The sequence below is a fragment of the Amblyraja radiata genome, chromosome 2, assembly GCF_010909765.2.
Source record: "Amblyraja radiata isolate CabotCenter1 chromosome 2, sAmbRad1.1.pri, whole genome shotgun sequence".
Classification (NCBI taxonomy): domain Eukaryota; kingdom Metazoa; phylum Chordata; class Chondrichthyes; order Rajiformes; family Rajidae; genus Amblyraja; species Amblyraja radiata.
In genome coordinates, this window is record NC_045957.1 from 38,326,349 (window position 1) to 38,349,586 (window position 23,238).

Here is a 23,238-nt window from a genome sequence, read left to right on the forward strand (position 1 = left end):
GTGGGAGTTAAAGTGTGTCGCAACCGGAAGATCATGTAGGTCGAGGTGGACTGAGCGGAGGTGTTCAGCGAAATGATCGCCGAGCCTGCGTCAATATAGAGGAGTCCACACCACACCAGCTGCCAGTCCAGCTGAGTTACCCCAGCATTTTGTGTCTATCTTTGCTGTAGCCCTAGTCTATTCTCCTCACTATCAATGACCCTGTCCATTTTCGTGTCATCTGCAAACTCACTCATGAAACCACCTACCTTGGTACACACAAAATGTGCAGGAAGGAACTGCAGATGCTGGTTTAAACCGAAGATAGAGACAAAATGCTGGAGTAACTCAGTGGGACAGTCAGCATCTCTGGAGGGAAGGAATGGGTGACGCTTCAGGTCGAGACCCCATAGCTCTCGTTTCCCTTTCCTCTAACTAGTCTGAAGAAGGGTCTCGACCCGAAATGTCGCCCGTTCCTTCTCTCCAGAGATGCTGCTGCCTGTCCCGCTGAGTTACTCTGGCATTGTGTATCTACCTTTGTTCACAAATTGTTAATGTATGTAATGAAAGCGTGGAGTCCCAGAACCAATACATGAGGCACACAATTATTATAGGCTTCCAATGATAAAACATTGTTCAACCATCACCCTCTGCCTCCTCTTGTCAGACTTATTTAGGATTCATGGATCTGTAGCATGTTGAACCAGGGGGGGAGACCTTGTTGAAGACATTTCTGAAGGTCATGTAAGCTGCAACAGTGGCAGTGGTCTTCTCATTATGTCTTCAAACAATTCAAATTAGCCAGGCAGGATCACCCTCCAACAAATTCACGTTGACTATATTATTCCTTGCCATCCAAGGTGTATGTCCTTATTTGAAGAGCCTTCGAGGATATTCTCCATCCCTGCCCCATAATGAACACCTCATTGTGATTCAGACATCAGTCTGAAGAAGGGTCTCGACCCGAAACGTCACCCATTCCTTCTCTCCAGAGATGCTGCCTGTCCCGCTGAGTTACTCCAGCGTTTTGTGTCCACCTCATTATGAATCCTGTATTTTAGGTTAGTTTTTAGTTTTGTTTAGAGATACAGGGTGGGAACAGCCCACCGAGTCCGCACCGAACAGCGACCCCCGCACACTAACACCACCCTACGTACACTAAGGACAATTTACACATACCATATAACCATATAACCATATAACAATTACAGCACGGAAACAGGCCATCTCGGCCCTACAAGTCCGTGCCGAACAACTTTTTCCCCTTAGTCCCACCTGCCTGCTCTCATACCATAACCCTCCATTCCCTTCTCATCCATATGCCTATCCAATTTATTTTTAAATGATACCAACGAACCTGCCGCTACCACTTCCACTGGAAGCTCATTCCACACCGCTACCACTCTCTGAGTAAAGAAGTTCCCCCTCATGTTACCCCTAAACTTCTGTCCCTTAATTCTGAAGTCATGTCCTCTTGTTTGAATCTTCCCTATTCTCAAAGGGAAAAGCTTGATCACATCAACTCTGTCTATCCCTCTCATCATACACCAAGCCAATTAACCTACAAACCTGTACGTCTCTAGAGTGTGGGAGGAAACCAAAGATCTCGGAGAAATCTCCCACGCAGGTCACGGGGAGAACGTACAAACTCCGTACAGATAGCACCTGTGGTCAGGATTGAACCCGGGTCTCTGGCGCCATAAGGCAGCAAATCTATGACTGTGCCACCCAAACAAACCTACCTCTTTTACATTGACCATCAAATCTCCCATTTTATATCCTGGAATATTCCTGTCCAGTGTTTGCAGCAATATCCTTTTCTATGTATCAACATCCTCAGTTCATCTGCCAGACTCCCTGTGTTAAAATGGATGACATTTACTCTTGCTCCCTCCAATATGCATTGTCATACCTAGGTGTGTTCTGTCCTCTGGACTGACTGAGTATTCCTTCTACAGTTGACCATATCTTTCAATCCCTGCCGGCTGTATCAATTATATATCCTATTCTTAGTTAAGTTTAGTTTATTGTCACATGTACCGAGGTACAGTGAAAAGCTTTTGTTGCGTGCTAACCAGTCAACAGAAAGACAATACATGATTCCAATGGAGCCATTCACAGGGTTATGGATACATGATAAAGGGGATAACGTGAATAATGTTTAGTGCAAGATAAAGCCAGTAAAGCCCAATCAAAGATAGTCCGAGGGTGTCAAATGAGATAAGTAGTTCAGCACTGCTCTCGGGTTGTGGTAGGATGATTCAGTTGCCTGATAACAGCTAGGAAGAAACTGTCCCTGAATCTGGAGGTGTGCGTTTTCACACTTCTATACCTTTTGCCCGATGGGAGAGGGGAGAAGAGGAAGTGGCCAGGGTGTGATTCATCCTTGATTATGCTGCTGGCCTTGCATAGGCAGCGTGAGGTGTAAATGGGGTAAACGGAAGGGAGGTTGGATTGTGTGACAGTCGGGGCTGCGTACACAATTCGTCAGCCAGATTAGTTTGAACTCGCACCACGGCACTGTCGAACCTCAAGAATGTCGCACCTGTTATTGGTGCAGGAGCAACCTGTCCACTTGTGCAGGTCCCTGTGACACAGAGATCTAAAGTCCTCCCTCAGAGAGTCATGGTTTTATAACGCGGAAACAGGCCTTCTTGTCCAACATGTTGATGCCAGCAAGGGACCTACCCAAGCTGATTCCAATTGCTTGCATTAGTGTAGCAATGTTACAACATTTTGAGATTTTAGGAATCAAGTCTGCAATTTATCCCATCAGATAAAGCATAAAAAGAAGTTTAATTTGACACCTAATTCACTTTCATATCTTCAGTATTAAATCAGTTATGGCCATTTTCATACTTGGAAATTAGCATCTTGTTCCCTATTGATTTTCCATTGACTTAACACAAAAGCTGTGATCGAGAACAGTGAAATGGCCATAACGTTATTAAAAATTAAGAGAACTGAAAGAAATGTTCAGTTATTATGGATTGAAGCATTCTGAAACAAATATTAAACAATCTTACTTGGATGACCTGAAATTAAAGCATATAATTAGTTAATTACCCACTAAGTGTCCAAAGAACATTCACACAATAATTCACAATAAAACATGGTTTTTAAATCTCATTGTCATTAATTTATAGGCCTAATGGAAGGGATTTAGTGTTTAATTGCTGTAAATTAATGGCCATTTAAATCAGCTTGCGAGTGGAACGCACTGGTTTGGAACGCTGCTATTGCGGTGAATTTGAAGCCCATATGGCATGAAAGATACTGCAGGATTGAATGGGCCCCCAAGTCAGCTACTCGCAACATAAAATTTTGTATAAAGCGATCTTTAGAAGCCCTTTTTAATGTAAAAATAAACAACCTACCTTGCCTTGTCCCCTCCATGAAATCCATCCCGTTGTCGGGGTTCGCGGCTTTAGAGGATGATTTTTAATTTACTATAACAATTAAATAACCCAATTTAGTTTAAAAATACCTGCAGCGAACGAATTTCGCAGCGATTTTTCGTCAGCAACTAAGTAGGCTGAACAACATCGATTTCAACAGCCTAGAGAAAATCGCGTTTTAAACCCGCCCCCCTCTCAAAGGCGCCAAAGTCGCACACACGGGCAGCGGCAGAACTGCAGCGCCGCTGAAGGTAAGTTTTGCAACATACCTAATTAGTGCCTTATCCCTCTAAACTTTTCCTATCAATGGCTAAATGGTATAATTGCATCTGCCTGCACCACATCCTCTGACAGCTCATACCATATACCCCCAACCCGCTGAGTGCCCGTCAGTTCTTTAGCCGCGCATTCATCTGTCATCTCCTCCTCAAATTCCAATACTCGCTTACACGTGATGCTGGAAGGAAGCTGGAACTCTCAACCTTGGGAGGTTCTGGGACTCTAGCCCAGTCTGCTACCTAGTAGCTTCTTCAAAGCATGTCGCAGGACCTTGGTCCTCAGTTTTACCGATGCCAATGAGAGGCAGAATCTCAAAAATGAAAACTTGGCAGGTCAGTCATTGTCTGTGGCTGACCCAAGCTGAACACAGTACTCCAAATCTGGTATAAACAATCTCTTGTACAACTGTAACAATGACATCCCGACTTCTACACTCAATATTTAGGCTGAGGATGGGCAATGTGCTGAATGTCACCTTGACCACCACTTGATCACCAACGCATGGCAGGCCTGTTGGGCCGACTACACGGTAGACCTGTTGGGCAGAATGGCCTAACTCTGCGTCTATCCGTTGTGAACTTATGCATTCCTTGCTGTTTTGAAGATCTCGTATTTCCACCATTTGAAAGGCACGTGTGGCAGATCTTAGAAATGTCGAGATTGGTTGCTACTCGGATGCTGAGCGGATTAACCTGCACACGCATTTATTGATCAGCTCATGATCCAGCAGAAATGCTGCGTCACTATTTACAATTTTATAAACTTTCTAAATCTTTAATTTCCTTGAGTTCTCCTTATCCTTCCCCATTCCATTGAAGAAGCACTCTTCTTCTTCATCTTCTTTCGTGTGGCGTGCACAGCCTAAAGTTGTTGGACAACTTGTTCTATTTGATCTTCCGTTTGTGCACGTCGAGTTGATTGCATTCGTCGAAACAGGGCGGACCACGTGAAGGTTGCAATCTTCCACCCCGAAGAAGCACTCAATTTTAACTGCCTCATCATGATAGTTCCCCTACCCTCAATACACAGCTAACACTCTGAAGAGAATCCACAGCTCAAGTTTAGCATATAATAAAAGCTGAAAATGTTGCAAATGCGCAGCAGATCAGGTAGATTGTGACTGGTTTAGTTCAGAGATACAGAGTGGAAACAGGCACACAGACTGGCGATCCCCGCACATTAACACTACCCTACACACACTAGCGACAATTTTACCGTTATACATTTACACCAAGCCAATTAACCTACAAAACCGTACGTCTTTGGAATGTGGGAGGAAACCGAAGATCTCGGAGAAAACCCACGCAGGTCACGGGGAGAACGTACAAACTCCGTACAGACAGCGCCCGTTGTCAGGATCGAACCCGGGTCTCTGGCGACGTAAGGCAGTAGCTCTACTGCTACGCCACCGTCAGCAAGCAAAAAAAAAAGCTTTTCACTGCAGGTGACAATAAGCTAAGATGTGTGCAGAGAGTGATGAGCGTGCAGAGAGTGATGAGCGTGCAGAGAGTGATGAGCATGCAGAGAGTGATGAGCGTGCAGAGTGGGGTGTGGAGAACAAAAGGAATAGCTTCAGTAGGAGAAAGTTTGGAAATGATTTACTAGAATGGTTCCAGGAAATCCTCATTCACCTTTAAGGATAGACTGAAGAAAATGGAAACATTCTGAATGAAACAATGACATTTTGAGAGGAGATTTGACAAATGATTACAAGATTAGGATTTTTCTTTGTTAAGTGTAAATAGAGGAACGTTCCCATTAATGAAATTCCAGCGCCAGGAAATTGATTTAAAAATTGAGGCAAAATTATCAAATGGGGCTGTGGAAAAAGTCATAATTGTTCAAAATTGTTACGGTTTGGGACTCTCATAGAAAATAGGTGCATTCGGCCCTTTTTTCAATTCAATTCAATTCAACTTTATTGTCATTGCACAGATACAAGTATGGGGACAATGAAATGCAGTTTAGCGTCTGTTCGTAGTAATAGTGCAATATAGAAATAAAAATACAGAATAAGCAAACAATGTGGACGGAGAGACTGGAGAAATCTATCGGCGGGACTCCGAGTTCAGCAATGTGATAGTGTTGTTGAAGAAGCTGTTCCTCATCCTACTTGTACGAGACCTGAGGCTCCTGTACCGCCTCCCTGATGGGAGGAGGGCAAACAGTCCATGGTTAGGGTGGGAGGGGTCCTTGATGATCTTCCCGGCCAGAAGACCCGGCCTTCGAGCCAGCACCGCCATTCAATGTGATCATGGCTGACCATCCAAAATCAGTACCCCGTTCCTGCTTTCTTCCCATATCCCTTGATTCTGTTAGCACGAAGAGCTCTATTGAACTCTCTCTTGAAAACATCCAGTGAATTGGCCTCCACTGCCTTCTGTGGCAGAGAATTCCACAGATTCACAATGCTCTGGGTGAAAACGTTTTTCCTCATCTCAGTCCTAAATTCTTAAACTGTGACCCCTGGTTCTGGACTCCCCCCAACATCGGGAACATTTTTCCTACATCTAGCCTGTCCAATTCTATTAGAATGTTATATGTTTCTATAATATAGCCTCTCATCCTTCAAAATTCATTTTGGTTTACCTTCGATTTTTCCAGCATCTGCAGTTCTTTCTTAAACACAAGGGATTAAATGGTGACTTTCTGCACTGTAACCATTCTATAATTTGAAGGATTTGTCGTCTTCTGCGGGGATAATTATCATATTTGACCATATCTGAGGAAGAATGTGCTGACTCTGGAGAAGGTCCAGAGGAGGTTTACAAGAATGATCCCCAGAATATGTGGGTTAACATATGATTTGAGCGTTTGTCGGCACTGGGCCTGCACTCGCACGAATTTAGAAGAATGTGGGAGGACCTCATTGAAACTTACAGAATAGTGAAAGGCTTGGATGGAGTGGATGTGGAGAGGATGTTTCCACTCATGGGAGAGTCTAGGACCAGAGGACATCGCCTCAGAATTAAAGGACATTCCTTTAGGAAGGAGATGAGGAGGAATTTATTTAGTGAGATGGTGGTGAATCTGTGGAATTCATTGCCACAGAAGGCTGCGGAGGCCGGCAGTGGATATTTTTAAGGCAGAGATAGATAGATTCTTGATTAGTACGGATGTCGGAGGTTATGGGCAGAAGGCAGGAGAATGGGGTTAGGAGGGAGAGATAGATCAGCCATGATTGAATGGCAGAGTAGACTTGATGGGCCGAATGGCCTAACTGTACTCCTATCACTTATGATCATGATATTATTTGAAGAACCCAGATGTAGGTGAGTGAGGTCCCCTTGCATGCAACATGGGTAATCTTCTTCTGCTATGGTTTGTCTTTCCACATCTAATATAAACCTTGTAAAGTTTGCTTCTTTGCTGAATTATTTTCTATCCTACATGCATTTGCTGTTTCTTTTTTTTCTTCCCCTATCTCTAGCCAACCCACCCCTGTCTCTCCTTTGATGACTGTTCGCACAGTCATGGCAAGCACCACTAGTTCCACTGTAGTAAACTCCATCTCACAGCCGACCAGGTACTTTGCAATTTGCATGCCCAGTGACGTGGATACCAAAGGCATTCAAACTACTGCTGATCACCTTGTTCCAAAAACATTCCCCTATATTCTTACCGATGTGTGCCTTCTCCCCCCCCTAACAAAATTTCTGCATTTGATTCAACCAAGCTGAATGAACTAACGTTTAATTTCAAAAATTCATGTGTTGAGTTTAGAGATACACCGCGGAAACAGGCCCTTCGACCCACCGTGTCCGCACCGACCAGCAATCATCACACACTAACGCTCACTAGGGATAATTTTACATTTGTACCACGCCAATTAACCTACAAACCTGCACGTCTTTGGAGTGTGGGAGGAAACTGAAGATCTCGGAGAAAACCTACGCAGGTCACGAGGGAGAATGTACAAACTCCGTACAGACAGCGCCCATGGTCGGGATCAAGCCCGGGTCTCCGGCGCTGTATTCGCTGTAAGGCAGCAACTCTACCGCTTCCGCGACCGCCCAGCACGTGTTCTTGCCAACACGACAACAGTGGCGCAGCGGTAGAGATGCTGCCTTGCAGCAGATGCAGCGCCAGAGACACGGGTCCGTTCCCGAGTACGGGTGCTGTCTGTACGGAGTTTGTACGTTCTCCCCGTGACCTGCGTGGGCATTCTCCGAGATCTTCGGTTTCCTCCCACACTACAAAGACGTACAGGTTTGTAGGTTAATTGGCCTGGTAAATGTAAAAATTGTCCCTCGTGGGTGTCGGATAGTGTTAATGCACGGGGATTGCTGGTCAGCGCGGACCCGGTGGGCCGAAGGGCCTGTTTCCGCATTGTATCTCTAAACTGAACTCAGCATGTGCCTTCTCATCCCAACATAATTTCTGTCCTTGGTTCAACCAAGCAGAATGAACTGCATTTTAATTAAAAAACTATTTCATTCAGTTATTTTTAAATACAATTCCTCAGCCCTGCAACATTTTAAAGGTGCATGTTGATAATCCCAATCAATTGTGTGATTTGGATATTGTGACCTTTTTTGTGTAATAGCTTGACTCCTCTGAAAGAAAGTGCATGAATCCCATGTGAATTTCTTTTCTCCATCTTCTCACCTTCATTGACATGGTTCTCAATATTCTCTGGTTGGCCATTACTCAGCCCCATTCTAAGTTGCTGTAATGCTACTTCTTAGATAAAATGTAGGACTCTCTTGGATGCTATTTCTGTTCCTGTTGAAAAAGGGGAAAGCTGGCATACAGTGGCTGTCAACTGGGTGGCATTACTGAGAAACATTGCGTAGGAAGGAACTGGAGATGCTGCTTTACACCGAAGATAGACACAAAAATGCTGGAGTAACTCAGCGGGACAGGCAGCATGTCGGTAGAAAAGGAATAGGTGATGTTTCGGGTCGATGACTCTGAAGAAGAGTCTCGACCCGAAACATCACCTATTCCTTTTCCCCAGTGATGCCGCCTGACCCACCGAGTTACTCCAGCTTTTTGAATGTGTCTTTTACATCTCATTGCATTCACGGGCAAGTGTAATCAACTTTTATACCTCAATATGCCCTACTGTGTGTGAAAAATATATCGCTGCTAACAATTTATTAAATCATTACTGCAGATGTTTTGAAATGAAAGTCGGCACAAACTCTCTGTGTTTACTGGCTCAGAGTTTTTTTACTCTAAAGCTGTCAAAACATTGCAAAGTTTCAAAGAAAATATGATTTGGATTTTATGGATCAGGAAACAGAGCACTTTTTACTTCTGTTGATTTTTTTCCTCAAACAACTGGGAGAAAAAAAACCATTTACATCAATAGAATGTGAATGCAATCCAAAAAGGCATGATCGTAAAATAAAGAAGCATCTTGTATATTAATATTAAATTTCAAAGTAGGTTCTTATGACTGGGTTTTGGGTCTAAAGAGCTCTCACCATTCACAGCCAACACCAAATGGCAGCAACTGGATTAATTTGCTAATGGATATAAAGTATCTGTGATTTTTCTTTTTAATATACGTGACTGCCAAGTTAGCCTACAGTTCAAAACAATTTATTGTATGCAAAGTGCTTTGGGATCATTCAGACAGATGTTATGGAGACGTCAATTGCATTTCTGGAAAATGGAACTATGATGTTCGCAGGGATTAGGCCACACACATAATTGAAAGATTTGGGATTTTGTTAATGTTTTGAAGCAAGTGGCAGGGGATTGGGGATGGGAAAGAGAATGAAAGACTGTAGCAAGCTAAGGGAAAGTAACTCAATGTGTGAGAAAGAACTGCAGATGCTGGATAAAATCGAAGGTAGACACACCATGCTGGCGTAACTCAGCGGGTGAGGCAGCATCTATGGAGAGAAGGAATGGGTGAAGAAGGATCTCGACCCGAAACGTCACCCATTCCTTCTCTCCAACTATGCTGCATCACCCGCTGAGTTACTCCAGCATTTTGTGTCGGCAAGGGAAAGTAACTGTTGGTTACTGTACTCTTGTCCTGTTGAAAAAGATGATGTAACTGCCAACTGGGTGGCATTACAGAGAACCAATGTGTAGGAAGGAACGACATATGCTGGTTTACACTGAAGATAGACACAGTAACTCAGCGGAACAGGCAGCATCTCTGGAGAGAAGGAATGGGTGACATTTCAGGTCGAGACCCTTCTTCAGAACCGTTTCATGTCCAGACCCTTCTTCAGACTCGACCCGAAACGCTATTCATTCCTTGTCTCCAGAGATGCTGCCTGTCCTGCTGAGTGTCTATTACTGAGAACCAAGCTCACAGACATTTAGAGGAGAATTGACACAAGCCCATGTCCTATTAAACTATCAGACAAGTATGGAAGGAAGTTCATCCACATAGGTTGGTGATAATATCGACTCTTAACTTCATCTAATTAGGTTTACAATTGATAAAATGCATTTCCAATTTATAAGTTGGTACTCACTGACATTCAACAGTAAAGACATGCAAAATATACCAATTGTGCAGAAATCAAGCCAAATAATTTCCTTCATTATCAGTCTAGCAAGTAAAAGTGCAGACTTGAGTCAAAAATGGGCAGTTACGTAAGTTCATAAGTCATTGTAGCAGAATTCGACCATTCGGCCCATCAGGTTTACTCTGCCTTCAATCATGGCTGGCCCATCTCTCCCTCTCAACCTCATTCTTCTGCCTGCTCCCCATATCCCCTGATAGTCTCTATCTCTGCCTGTGTCTACCGTAGACCAATATCCCCGCAGGCAAATTGTCCGGAAGACTGATGCAAATGTGGACTCTTCCCAGTCTTTCAAAGCACTTCATCATGGTCAATGTTAGAGCTACTGGGCAGTAACCATTGACACTTTTAGTTTAGAGACACAGCATGGAAACAGGCCCTTCGGCCCACCGGGTCCATGCCGACCATCGATCACCTGTACACTCGTTTTGTTATCCCACTTTCACATCCAACACATCAGCGGCAGTTTAGACACTCACTCCCGTAATAAACTACAGCGCATTGTCAACAAAGCATCCAAAATCATCAGCACTCCCCTCCCATCAATAGAATCACTCAATCTCAAACGGTCCGTGTCAAGGGTGAAGAAAATCATTTCTGATCCATCCCACCCAGCTCACCACATCTTCCACCTGCTGCCCTCAGGGAGGCGCTACAGCTCACTGCCTGCCAACGCATCACAATTCAAAAACAGTTTCTATCCATATGCAATTCGAACTCTGAACACTCTATGATAATATCACAAAGCCACCTCGTGCATGTACTATATACTGTATGTTGTTTGTGTTTTATGTTATGTTTGATGGGAATCAGCCTATTGTGTAACATCCTGTACTGAATATGAATTCCACCAGCTTGACTGTGTGGTCATTAAATAATCTGAATCTGAATCTGAATTTACCTACAAACCTGCTCGGCTTTGGAGTGCTGGATGAAACCGGAGTATCCGGAGAAAACTGCACCCGTAGTCAGAATCGAGCCGCGTCTCCGGCGCTGTGAGGCAGCAACTCTGAGCCGACGTGGTGCCCAGTCACTTTATTTTTCTTGGGGAAAGGAATGGTGGTGATTTCCTTGAATAGGGACAGTAGACTGATGAGAGAAGATGAAGATGTCGGCAAAGACCGAAGCCAGTTGCTTGACACATGATTTTGAACCACATCCATAGACCTCATCTGGGCCGGCCGCTTTCCGAGAGCTTACACCAGCCAACATGTCCCAGCTACACTAGTCCCACCTGCCTGCATTTGGCAAGGGCAGAACCAACGATGAGGGAAAGATAAGAGTCCCATCAGGGCATGTGAGGATGAGATTAGGGGATAGATCAAACACAGATTCTAATTGCTATCTAGCACCCTCTGTTGGAAATTTCCAGTGACTACATGAGGATGGGGACCATAAAATAAAAATAGCCTTTTCAAACTTGCTACGGATTATTTTGGCACATGCATTCTTCAGACCTTATGATTGTACTTTGTGGGGAATAGTAAGAGAATCTCATGCAATCAGATGTTTAACTCTACGGATTAAAAACTCAGACTCTATCTTCAGTTTATATATTAAAATATATATTAAGCGCGGAAACAGTTTATATATTTCAAAAATTCCAATTAAACGGGAACACACAATTGTTTTATTATTTTTCCTAGAACCTTAGTGAGCCTCTTCTATAATATAATGTAAGCCTGCTTCTGTTATTAAACTTACTTAAGAAAGAATGCCATTTAAAACAGAAGTCGCATGTATTTAGTTTAGTTTAGATACAGCGCGGAAACAGGCCCTTTGGCCCACCGGATCCGCTCCAGGCTACGGGTGCTGTCTGTACGGAGTTTGTACGGTCTCCCCGTGACCTGCGTGGGTTTTCTCCAAGATCTTCAGTTTGCTCCCACACTTCAAAGAAGTACAGGTTTAAATGTAAATTGTCCCTAGTGTGTGTAGGATAGTGTTGGTGTGCCGTGGGTAGCTGGTCAGTGCGGACTCGGTTGGCCGAAGGACCTGTTTCCGCGCTGTATCTCTAAACTAAACTAATAACATTCAATTGGGATGACAGATCGCGCAATGGGCTAAGTGTTTGGCTGGCAACCGGAAGGTAGCCGGTTCGAATCCCGCTTGGAGTGCATACTGTCGTTGTGTCCTTGGGCAAGACACTTCACCCACCTTTGCCTGTGTGTGAATGTGTGTGAATGTGTGTGAGTGATTGGTGGTGGTCGGAGGGGCCGTAGGCGCAGATTGGCAGCCACGCTTCCGTCAGTCTGCCCCAGGGCAGCTCTGGCTACAGTAGTAGCTTACCGCCACCGAGTGTGACTGAGGAGTGAATGAATAATGCGATGTAAAGCGCCTTGAGTATTAGAAAGGCGCTATATAAATCCCATCCATTATTATTATTATTAATTGATTTGCTAAGAAAATGGAACTGCATCATCTGTAAGTATATATTATTATACAGCTGCTCCTCGAACTACGATGGGGTTACGTTCCAATAAACCCTTTGTAAACCGAAAATATCGTAAGCCGAAAACGCATTTAATACAATTTGATCACGTGACCGGAAGTGATGTAATATAACAAGCTGCTCACAAACCTGAATAACAGCACCTCATTCCACTCATGTAACTTAACACCCAAAGACATGAAAATTAAATTCTTTATTTTCAAGTAATTTCCACCCATCTGCCAATTATCCCCCTCGCCTGTAAACACCTATCACCAACCGGGCCTTGAATCGCCACCACCTCTTTTCCAACTTTATCCTCCCCCTCCTCCCCCCCACCCCGCTGCATCAGTCTGAAGAAAGATCCTGACCCAAAATGTCACCTGTCCAATCACTCCACAAATGCTACCTGACCCCGCTGAATTCCTCCAGCAGTTTTATGTACAATATATATATATATGTGTGTGTGTGTGTATATATGCGTGTGTGTGTATGTGTTATTTGTATGTGTATATATGTGTGTGTATGGATGTATGTGTATAGATATATATATGTATGTATGGTTAGTCTGGAAAGTAAATTTCATTTTATCACTGAGTTTTTGGAACTTCAAAATAATCACTAGATGGAACAAAATTTTGGTCTGGCAATAGATTATCAAAGGTAGACACAAAATGCTGGAGTAACTCAGCGGGACTGGCAGCATCTCTGGAGAGAAGGAAGGGTTGAAGTTTCGGTTCGAGACCCTTCTTCAGACCCGAAACGTCACCCATTCCTTCTCCCCAGAGATGCTGCCTGTCCCGCTGAGTTACTCCAACATCTTGTGTCTATCTTCGGTTTAAACCAGCATCTGCAGTACCTACTATAGCAATGTTACAAAATTTTGAGATTTTTAAAATCAAGTCTGTAATTTATCCCATCAGATAAAGCATAAAAATAAGTTTAATTTGACACCTAATTCACTTTCATATCTCAAGTATTTAAAAAGTTATGGCCATTTTCATACTCGGAAATTAGCATCTTGTTCCCTATTGATTTTCTATGGACATAACAAAAAAGCTGTGATCGTGAACAGTCAAAAGCCCATAACTTTCTTAAAAATTAAGAGAACTGAATGAAATTTTCAGTTATCATAGATTGAAGCATTCTGAAACAAATATAAAATAATCTTACTTGGATGACCTGAAATTAAAGCATATAATTAGTTAGTTACCTAATTGTAGCTAATTTCAGACTTCAATTACTAGATCTAAACATCTATCCATTTCTTAATAAATGATTAACATTTTTAAATAGCCTAAATGTCCAAATAATATTCACAAATAATTCACAATAAAACATGATTTTTAAATCTCATTTACATTAATTTATAGGCCAAATGGAAGGAATTCAGTGTTCAATTGCTGTAAATAAATGCCCATTTAAATCAGCTTTCCAGTGGGTCCCTGTGGAACGCGCTGGTTTAGAACGTTCACATTGCGGTAGATTTGTGCCCCAAATGCCCAGAAAAATACTGCGGGATATAATGGGCCCAAAATGAGCTACTCGCAATATTAAACTTTGGATAAAGGGATCTTTAGAAGCCCTTTTTAATGTAAAAATATACAGCATACCTTCAGCTGTCTGCTTTATGAGACACTGCGGTTGCTGGCGGTCGCGGGTTTAGAGATTGATTTTTAAACTACTATAACTATTATACGAGGCCTTTAAAACTAATAATAGCCTTTGCGACGGGGTCTTCCAGCGATTTTTCGTTAATAATTAACTAGGCTGAACATCTTCGATTTGAACAGCCTAGAGAAAATCGCGTTTTAAACCCGCCCCCCTCTAAACGGCGCCAAAATCGCGCACACCCGCACCGGCAGATTTTCAACGACGCTTCAGGTAGGCTTTGCAACATACCTACCTACTACACACAATAGATTATCAAACCTGTTTTTGGTTCGTCTCTTGTGATAAATTCAAATGATACTTTCAGTTTTGCAATTAAATTGGTTCTGAATTCTTAAATTAATTATAAATGTGTCTGTTCGTCAAAAAATGTTGAATTTATGCAGTCCTGCTTTGCTCCTGCTTTCCAAAGAATGTACAAATGTGCCTGATGTCTTGTGTTTGGAGTCATAGTGCTCTACGGCACGGAAGCAGCCCATTTGGCCCAACTTGCCCATACCAACCAAGCAGCCTAAGTCCTACTTGTCTGTGCCTGGCTCATATCTCTCCAAACCTTTCCTATCCATGCACCTGTCCCGGGGTCTTGTTAAATGCAATACATGCACCTGGCTCGACTATTTCCTCTGGCAGCTCATCCCATATACTCACTGCCCTTTGTGTGAAAAAAAAGTTGCCCCTCCAGGTCCGTTTTGAATCTTTCTCCTCTCACAATACCCTATGCCCTCTGGTTTTAGATGTTTTACTCTCCCACTCAACTTATTCCATGCCCTTCAGGATTGTATACATCTCTATAACACCACTTTCTTGATTAGTACGGGTGTCAGGGGTTATGGGGAGAAGGCAGGAGAATGTGGTTTGGAAGGAGAGATAGATCAGCCATGATTGAATGACAGAGTAAACTCGATGGGCCGAATGACCTAATTCTGCACCTATTACTTATGACCTTGTTACCACAGCTCCGCCTCTAAACTCCTGGGAAGAAAAGATCCAGTGTCTCCATAACTCACAAACATTCCAGACTCAGTAACATCCTCAAATCTTGATTTCCTTATGCTTCAAATAACATGTATTGTTTGCTCAATTAATTGAAATGTTGCTCTAAAATTTAACATAGCCTGTTTTTAATATGAGCCTGAAGGGCCTGTCTCACTTGGCCCTCATTTGCGCGTAAATTACGGGACATCATTTACGCGTCACGATGCGCGCGTCATGACACACACGTGATGCGCGCGTTGTGACACGCACGTGATGCGCGCATGGTGCGCGATGACATGTGATGTACAAAATCTTCGCACGCCATCTTCCTGACGTGCAAATGACGGCCAAGTGGGACAGGCCCTTAACTAGTTGGTGATTAATTATTGCTGCATTGATTAATGAACAAAACTGACACACATGTATGTCATTCTGTAACATCTGTAGAATGCAAGTTACATAAAGGTATTTTCTTTCATTTTAATGTTTAAGAAAGAACGGCACATGCTGGAACAATCGAAGGTAGACAAAAAATGCTGGAGAAACTCAACGAGTGAGGCAGTATCTATGTCGAGACCCGAAACATCGCCTATTCCTTGTCTCCATAGATGCTGCCTCACCCGCTGAGTTTCTCCAGCATTTTTTGTCTCCCTTTTTAATTTTAATGTTTGGGGGTTTTCATACAATTTCTCTCTACGGCTACTTTCTTTGAGATTCCCTCTACATTGCACCTTATTCTTGGGCCTTAAACATGCTTCGAAGGCTATTATATTCTAGAGAGGAGTAGCTGGAGAATCATGCTGTTGTCCCTTGCACATATTAATGTGGATGAAAGCTGAGAAAAATATCATCTGCATCTTTAGTTTAGTTTGGAGATACAGTGCGGAAACAGGCCCTTCGGCCCACCGGGTCCGCACCGACCAGCGATCCCCGCACATTTACACTGTCCTACACACACTGGGGACAATTTTATAATTACACCAAGCCAATTTTACAATTAACCTACAAACCTGCTCGTCTTTGGAGTGTGGGAGGAAACCAAAGGTCACGGAGAAAACCCACATGGTCACGGGGAGAATGTACAAACTCCGTACAGACAGCGCCTGTAGTCCGGCTCGAACGTAGGTCTCTGATGCTGTAAGGCAGCAACTCTATCACTGCACCACTGTGCCACCCCCTTTTAATATCTATGTAACGTATTTCATTTTAATTACTGATGATTTTTAACAGGTTTAAATTGATATAAATACATCTATTGCTGATCCTGAACACATCATCAGTGATGTAACCTGGGGTCATTGGGTGTTTCGGGTCTTTCAACATCAGACATCCTCACCCAGGTGACCCAGTCGTGGTTGATCAGACCACGACTTGTGTTCAGGTGGCATTCGCTCCTCCCCATGGACCTCCTCTCCTGATCCAGAGCCACCTCGAGGCCTTCTCCGCTGCCTCTGTGGTGTTCTTGATGGCTCTTCTCCTCTCCATTCCGTTGATACCCAGTGCACTCAAGGCTTTGTAGAGCGATTGCCCTGCAAAACCTCTGCAGGCCAACCTCGATGGGCTTACACCTTGTCTTCCAGCCCTGATTACGCCAGTCTATGACCAGCTCTTCGTACTTGGTCATCTTCCTCTCGTGGGCCTCCTCCAGACGGTCCTCCCACGGCACAGTCAGTTCCAACAAGACGATGTTTTTGGTCGCCTCTGAGACCAGGAGGATGTCTGGCCTCAGGGTGGTTGTGGCAAGTGGCAATGTGCTGTGGGGGAAAAAGAGCCATGTTCTGATCTTTCATTGCTCGTTCTGAAGGTTTACAGTTAATATAGAACATAGAACAGATCCTTCAGCCCACATGTATAAGAATTCTGAAGAAGCGTCCCAACCCGAAACTTCACCCATCCTTTCTCTCCAGAGATGCAGCCTGACCCGCTGAGTTACTCCAGCGCTTCATGTCTACCTACAGCCCACAATGTGCCGAACGTCATGCCAAGACCAACTTGTCTGCATGTACATAATCCATATCCCTCTATTCCTTGTGGACCCATGTGTCCATCCAAAAGTCTCACATGCCACTATCGTATATCTCCCTCAACCACCATGTCCGGCAGTGTGTCCAGCCACTCGCCACTCTCTGTGTAACAATAAAACTCCCCCCCTCCCCCTAATCCAGACATCATTCTAGTAAACATCCTCTACACCCTTTCCAAAGCCTCCATATCCTTCCTGTAATGGGGACCAGAACTGCACGCAAAATTCCAAAAGAAGGATGAGGGGGTATCTCATTGAAAGTTAGCAAATAGTGAAGGTCTTGGATAGAGTGGATACGGAGAGGATGTTTCAGCACACGGCATTGGGGGTTCAGTATTGATGTGGATAGAGAACTGGCTGGCAAACAGGAAGCAAAGAGTAGGAGTAAACGGGTCCTTTTCACAATGGCAGGCAGTGACTAGTGGGGTACCACAAGGTTCAGTGCTGGGACCCCAGCTATTTACAATATATATTAATGATCTGGATGAGGGAATTGAAGGCAATATCTCGAAGTTTGCGGATGACACTAAGCTGGGGGGCAGTGTTAGCTGTGAGGAGGATGCTAGGAGACTGCAAGGTGACTTGGATAGGCTGGGTGAGTGGGCAAATGTTTGGCAGATGCAGTATAATGTGGATAAATGTGAGGTTATCCATTTTGGTGGCAAAAACAGGAAAGTAGACTATTATCTGAATGGTGGCCGATTAGGAAAAGGGGAGATGCAACGAAACCTGGGTGTCATGGTACACCGGTCATTGAAAGTAGGAATGCAGGTGCAGCAGGCAGTGAAGAAAGCAAATGGTATGTTAGCATTCATAGCAAAAGGATTTGAGTATAAGAGCAGGGAGGTTCTACTGCAGTTGTACAGGGTCTTGGTGAGACCACACCTGGAGTATTGCGTACAGTTTTGGTCTCCAAATCTGAGGAAGGACATTATTGCCATAGAGGGAGTGCAGAGAAGGTTCACCAGACTGATTCCTGGGATGTCAGGACTGTCTTATGAAGAAAGACTGGATAGACTTGGTTTATACTCTCTGGAATTTAGGAGATTGAGAGGGGATCTTATAGAAACTTACAAAATTCTTAAGGTCGTTGGACAGGCTAGATGCAGGAAGATTGTTCCCGATGTTGGGGAAGTCCAGGACAAGGGGTCACAGCTTAAGGATAAGGGGGAAATCCTTTAAAACCGAGATGAGAAAAACTTTTTTCACACAGAGAGTGGTGAATCTCTGGAACTCCCTGCCACAGAGGGTAGTTGAGGCCAGTTCATTGGCTATATTTAAGAGGGAGTTAGATGTGGCCCTTGTGGCTAAGGGGATCAGAGGGTATGGAGAGAAGGCAGGTACGGGATACTGAGTTGGATGATCAGCCATGATCATATTGAATGGCGGTGCAGGCTCGAAGGGCCGAATGGCCTACTCCTGCACCTAATTTCTATGTTTCTATGTTTCACTATTCGGTAAGTTTCAATGAGGTGTCCCCTCATCCTTCTAAAGTCCTTCTTCGGAAGGCACTCAAGAATTAATTAGAAAAAAACAGATGTTCACCCAGGTACATATTTCATTTGTACCATCAATACCAGGGCCAGGTTGCACACCAATGGTGATAAGGGTCTAATTGACGATACATTCTCATTTAGTGTCAAATGTAATTTAGTAAAAATAGAAGATGCATGGTCAAACATCAGTTTGTGACAAGATTCGTCACCTGCAGAGTCTGGGACTGGAGGTCATAGCCTCAGAATTAAAGGACGTTCCTTTAAGAAGGAGATGGGGAGGAATTTATTTAGTCAGAGGGTGGTGAATCTGTGTAATTCTTTGCTACAGAAGGCCGTGGAGGCCAAGTCAATGGATATTTTGATGGCAGAGGAAGATAGATTCTTGATTAGTGTCATGGGTTATGGGGGAAGGCAGGAGAATGGGGTTAGGAGGGAGAGATAGATCAGCCATGATTGAATGGTGGAGTAGACTTGATGGCCTAATTCTGCTCCTATCACTTATGACCTTAGATGGATAGGAGAGGTTCAGAGAGATATGTGCTAAATGGGCCTCTACACCAGTTCCACAGTTTGCTATTTGTGTGTAAGTGCATGAACACCAGTTTTATCTGTCCCTCTCTGATAAGTAGAGCAACCTGCTGCTGCAGCATCTGTAATGTAGGACGTTTCACAAAAGATTTAAGTCTTTTTCTCCTCTGGATGGAGCAACTTTAAGTAAGAATGAAAGTGCTCTGCAAGTATACAAGATTGTAATTAAACTTTGATTTTAATCAGTCTTTAAACAATTAAGTGACTTTTTTAAAGATCTATTTTAAATTAATCTTTTCACCCTATAGGTTTCCATGCTGACATTGAAAGCTTGTCCAACTTTGGATTGTGAACGGGTATATTAATACTGTAACTCGTTTTCACCCAGCCCACAGCTAACAAAGGCCTGCTTCCTTTATCATTGTTACTTTTTTGCTTATCCCTTATTTGTTCTATCTCTCTACATCACCATCTATACCTCTCGTTTCCCTTTCCCCTGACTCTCAGTCTGAAAAAGGGCCTCGACCCGAAAGGTCACCTATTCCTTCTCTCCAGAGATGCTGCCTGACCCACTGAGTTACCCCAGCATTATGTGTCTACCTTACATTAATTACACGTTTGAAAGGCAAGTGACCAGTGTGTTAAATTGGATCGAACTGATGAATTAGATAGCAGGAGCGGTAGAGTTGCTGCCTTACAGCGCCGGAGGCCCGGGTTCGATCCCGACTACTGATGCTGTCTGTACGGAGTTTGTACGTTCCTCCCGTGACCTGCATGGGTTTTCTCCAAGATCTTCGGTTTCCTTCCACACTCCAAAGACGTAACGGCTTGTAGGTTAATTGGCTTGGTATATATCAAATTATCCCTAGTGTGTGTAGGATAGTGTTAATGTGCAGGGATCGCTGGCCAATGTGGACTCGGTGGGCCGAAAGGCCTGTTTCCGCACTGTATCTCTAAACTAAATTTCAATTACCATTGAGACTATTTGTAATGCCTTTAGCAATTATAGCTTATTAATGATTTTGATTATTATTGAGGCCAATATCTAGTATTTACATATCTATTTGAAAACATGTCAAGAATACTTTGTCCTTAATGATATGTTTTTAATGCAAGATCATTTTAAAATAACAGTGATTAATTGTAAAGTTCTAATTTTAGAGACATTTTTGGGACAGGGACTATGTAAGTGTGCAGAAAAACGATGACCTAAATATCACACCGAAATATTTCCTAGACTACAAGCATCAGCACAGGATACTGCAAGGGAACAGAAGGGGAATGAAGCCAAGGAAATGACAGAACAGGGTCAGCATGAAGAGCCAGACATCTCCACACTGAGTCTGGCGGAGAAGATGGCCCTGTTCAATCGCCTCTCACAGCCCTTGACCAAAGTGAAATCACCGAGGAATAGAGGTGACACCAGGCAGAGACGGTCAAACTCCCGATACCAGACTCAACCAATTACTCTGGGAGAAGTTGAAGAGGTACGTGTTTACAAATGACAGTGACACCGAGTGTTCCCGGGAATGTGGACCACTCTCCGCGCAGAGGTCAGAGCTGTTGTTTAGCAGGGGGATGAATTTAACTCCACTCACTGGGAGAGAGGCAACCATTAATGTGCAGGAAGGAACTGAAGGTGCTGGTTTAAACCGAAGATAGACACAAAATGCTGGAGTAACTCAGTCCGAAGAAGGGTATCGACCTGAAACTTCCCCTCTCCTTCTCTCCAGAGAGGCTGCCTGTCCCGCTGAGTTACTCCAGCTTTTTGCGTCTTATCAAGCAACAATTAATTTCCAAATTGTGGATGCAAGCAGTTTGTTTGGTGGTATTATCATACGCTGAGAATGTGAAACGTGTGTGATTTAAGGAAATGCTGACTCTTTATAATGGGGTAGGTGACTCTCAAATGTTTCTCTGGAACTTAATAACTGTGATCTAACAATGAAGATGGTGAGGGAAAAGGAACCAGTTTATTTTAAAGATTTTTTTTTTAATTGCAGAATGATCCATAACAATCCAGAAGATAGAGGGTTATTTGTCATAATTTGAGGGGGGGAAATCTCATGATTATAATAGGATAGAGTGAAGGAAAGGGAACGTAATAAAGTGGGATAACATTTTCAATAGTTCTTGGATTAGTCTGGTCTTTTAAAACTGAATTTTCTGCAGTAATTGTTAATGTCCATTAATCTGACTGGAGATTGATGTAAAATTGTCCGTTGCCTTCTAGTGATACTATGGCACTTTTTTCTATTTTTATGTGTACACTAGACATTGAGATTTAAATGTACGATAAGAAATATGTACTTCAAAATATGTGTACACACTTAGGTTAAAATTCCAAATAAGCTAGAATTTCATAACTAGGGGGGGCTAGGCTGCATTAAGGCTATATTGAGCAATAATGCAAATGAAGAAGGGTCTTGACCGGAAACGTCACCTATACCTTCTCTCCAGAGATGCTGCCTGTCCCGCTGAGTTACCCCCAGCATTTTGTGTCTATCCTCAGTGTAAACCAGCATCTGCAGTTCCTCCCGACACAAGGCAAATGTACCAGCCTTGCTCCCAGAATCAAGTAATTATCTTTGCCTCAATTCAAATGGTCAGCTTTATACATTCTTGCACTGTAAACTTGTTTCATCTGGAGATTCATTTGATTAATCCAAAAGGTCAGAGAATGATAGAGCATGGAAACAGGCCCTTCGGCCCAACTTGCCAACATGTCCCAGCTACATTAGTCCCACCTGCCCGCATTTAGCCCATACCCCTCCAAATCTGTCCTAACTATGTTTCTTAAACGTTGGGTTAGTCCCAGCCTCAACTACCTCCTCTGGCAGCTTGTTCCATACACCCACCACCCTTTGTGTGAAAAGGTTACCCCTCAGATTCCTATTAAATCTTTTCCCCTTCACCTTAAAACCTATGTCCTCTGGTCCTCGATTCACCTACTCTGGGCAAGAGACATTGTGCATCTCGGTCATAGGCTTTCAAGTGTCTACATTTTCAAGGCTTTTTTTTGCTCGAGCTGGTCTTTGCACTCTGGGGGTGTCACATGTACCTTCACGGTACATGTGACAATAAAGTATCTCATACAATAGAAGCATTCATTCATTCATATCTATCTATCTAGAACAGAGAGGCATTGGCCACTTTGGGCATTTAAAAATAAGAAGACAGTATCTCAGACGAGCACGGGGGCTTTAAGGGTTCTTGGCCAATGTTTATCCCTCATTCAACATCACCAAAGCAGATAATTTGGTTGTTGTTGACGGAAACCTGCGCTGGGTATATGAGCTCAGTTCAGTTTGGTTTATTGTCACGTGTACCTAGGTACAGTGAAAAGCTTTTGTTGCGTGCTATCCAGTTAGCAGATTGTTACATGATTACAATCGATCCATTTACAGTCTACAGATACATGATAAGCGAATAACATTTAGTGCAAGGTAAAGCCAGCAAAGTCCGATCAAGGATAGTCTGAGGGTCACCAAAGAGGTAGGTAGTAGTTCAGCACTGTTCTCTGGTTGTGGTAGGATGATTCAATTGCCTGATGACAGCTGGGAAGAAACTGTCTCTGAATCTGGAGGTGTGCGTTTTAACATTTCTATACCTTTTGTCTGATGGGAGAGGGGAGAAGAGGGAGTGGCCAGGGTGAGACTGGTCCTTGATTATGCTGCTGGCCTTGCATTTCTCTGCTCTGAAACACACCGTAGTGTTTGTCTAGGAAGGAACTTCAGATGCTGGTTGACACCGAAGACAGACACAAAGTAACTCGGCGGGACAGGCAGCATCTCTGGAGAGAAGGAATGGGTGATGTTTCGGGTCTGTCTGAAAACGTCACCCGTTCCTTCTCTCCTGAGATGCTGCCCGTCCCGCTGAGTTACTCCGGCATTTTGTGCCGTATCTTCTCGTGGTGTTTGTATACCATGTGTTACGCTTTTACTTAGCCTTGATTGGATAAAAACGT

General features: G+C 43.5%; 1 protein-coding gene across 2 annotated transcripts in view; it reads left to right on the forward strand.

Annotated features, from left to right (window-relative positions):
• svil (supervillin) overlaps positions 1-23,238 on the forward strand; it is a 181,808-nt gene that overhangs the window by 63,533 nt on the left and 95,037 nt on the right. For both annotated transcript variants that reach the window (XM_033045191.1, XM_033045198.1), the window contains exons 13-14: positions 7,087-7,182; positions 20,509-20,758. In XM_033045191.1, the coding sequence (XP_032901082.1) occupies positions 7,087-7,182; positions 20,509-20,758 (346 nt within the window). The remainder of the gene's footprint in view (positions 1-7,086; positions 7,183-20,508; positions 20,759-23,238) is intronic.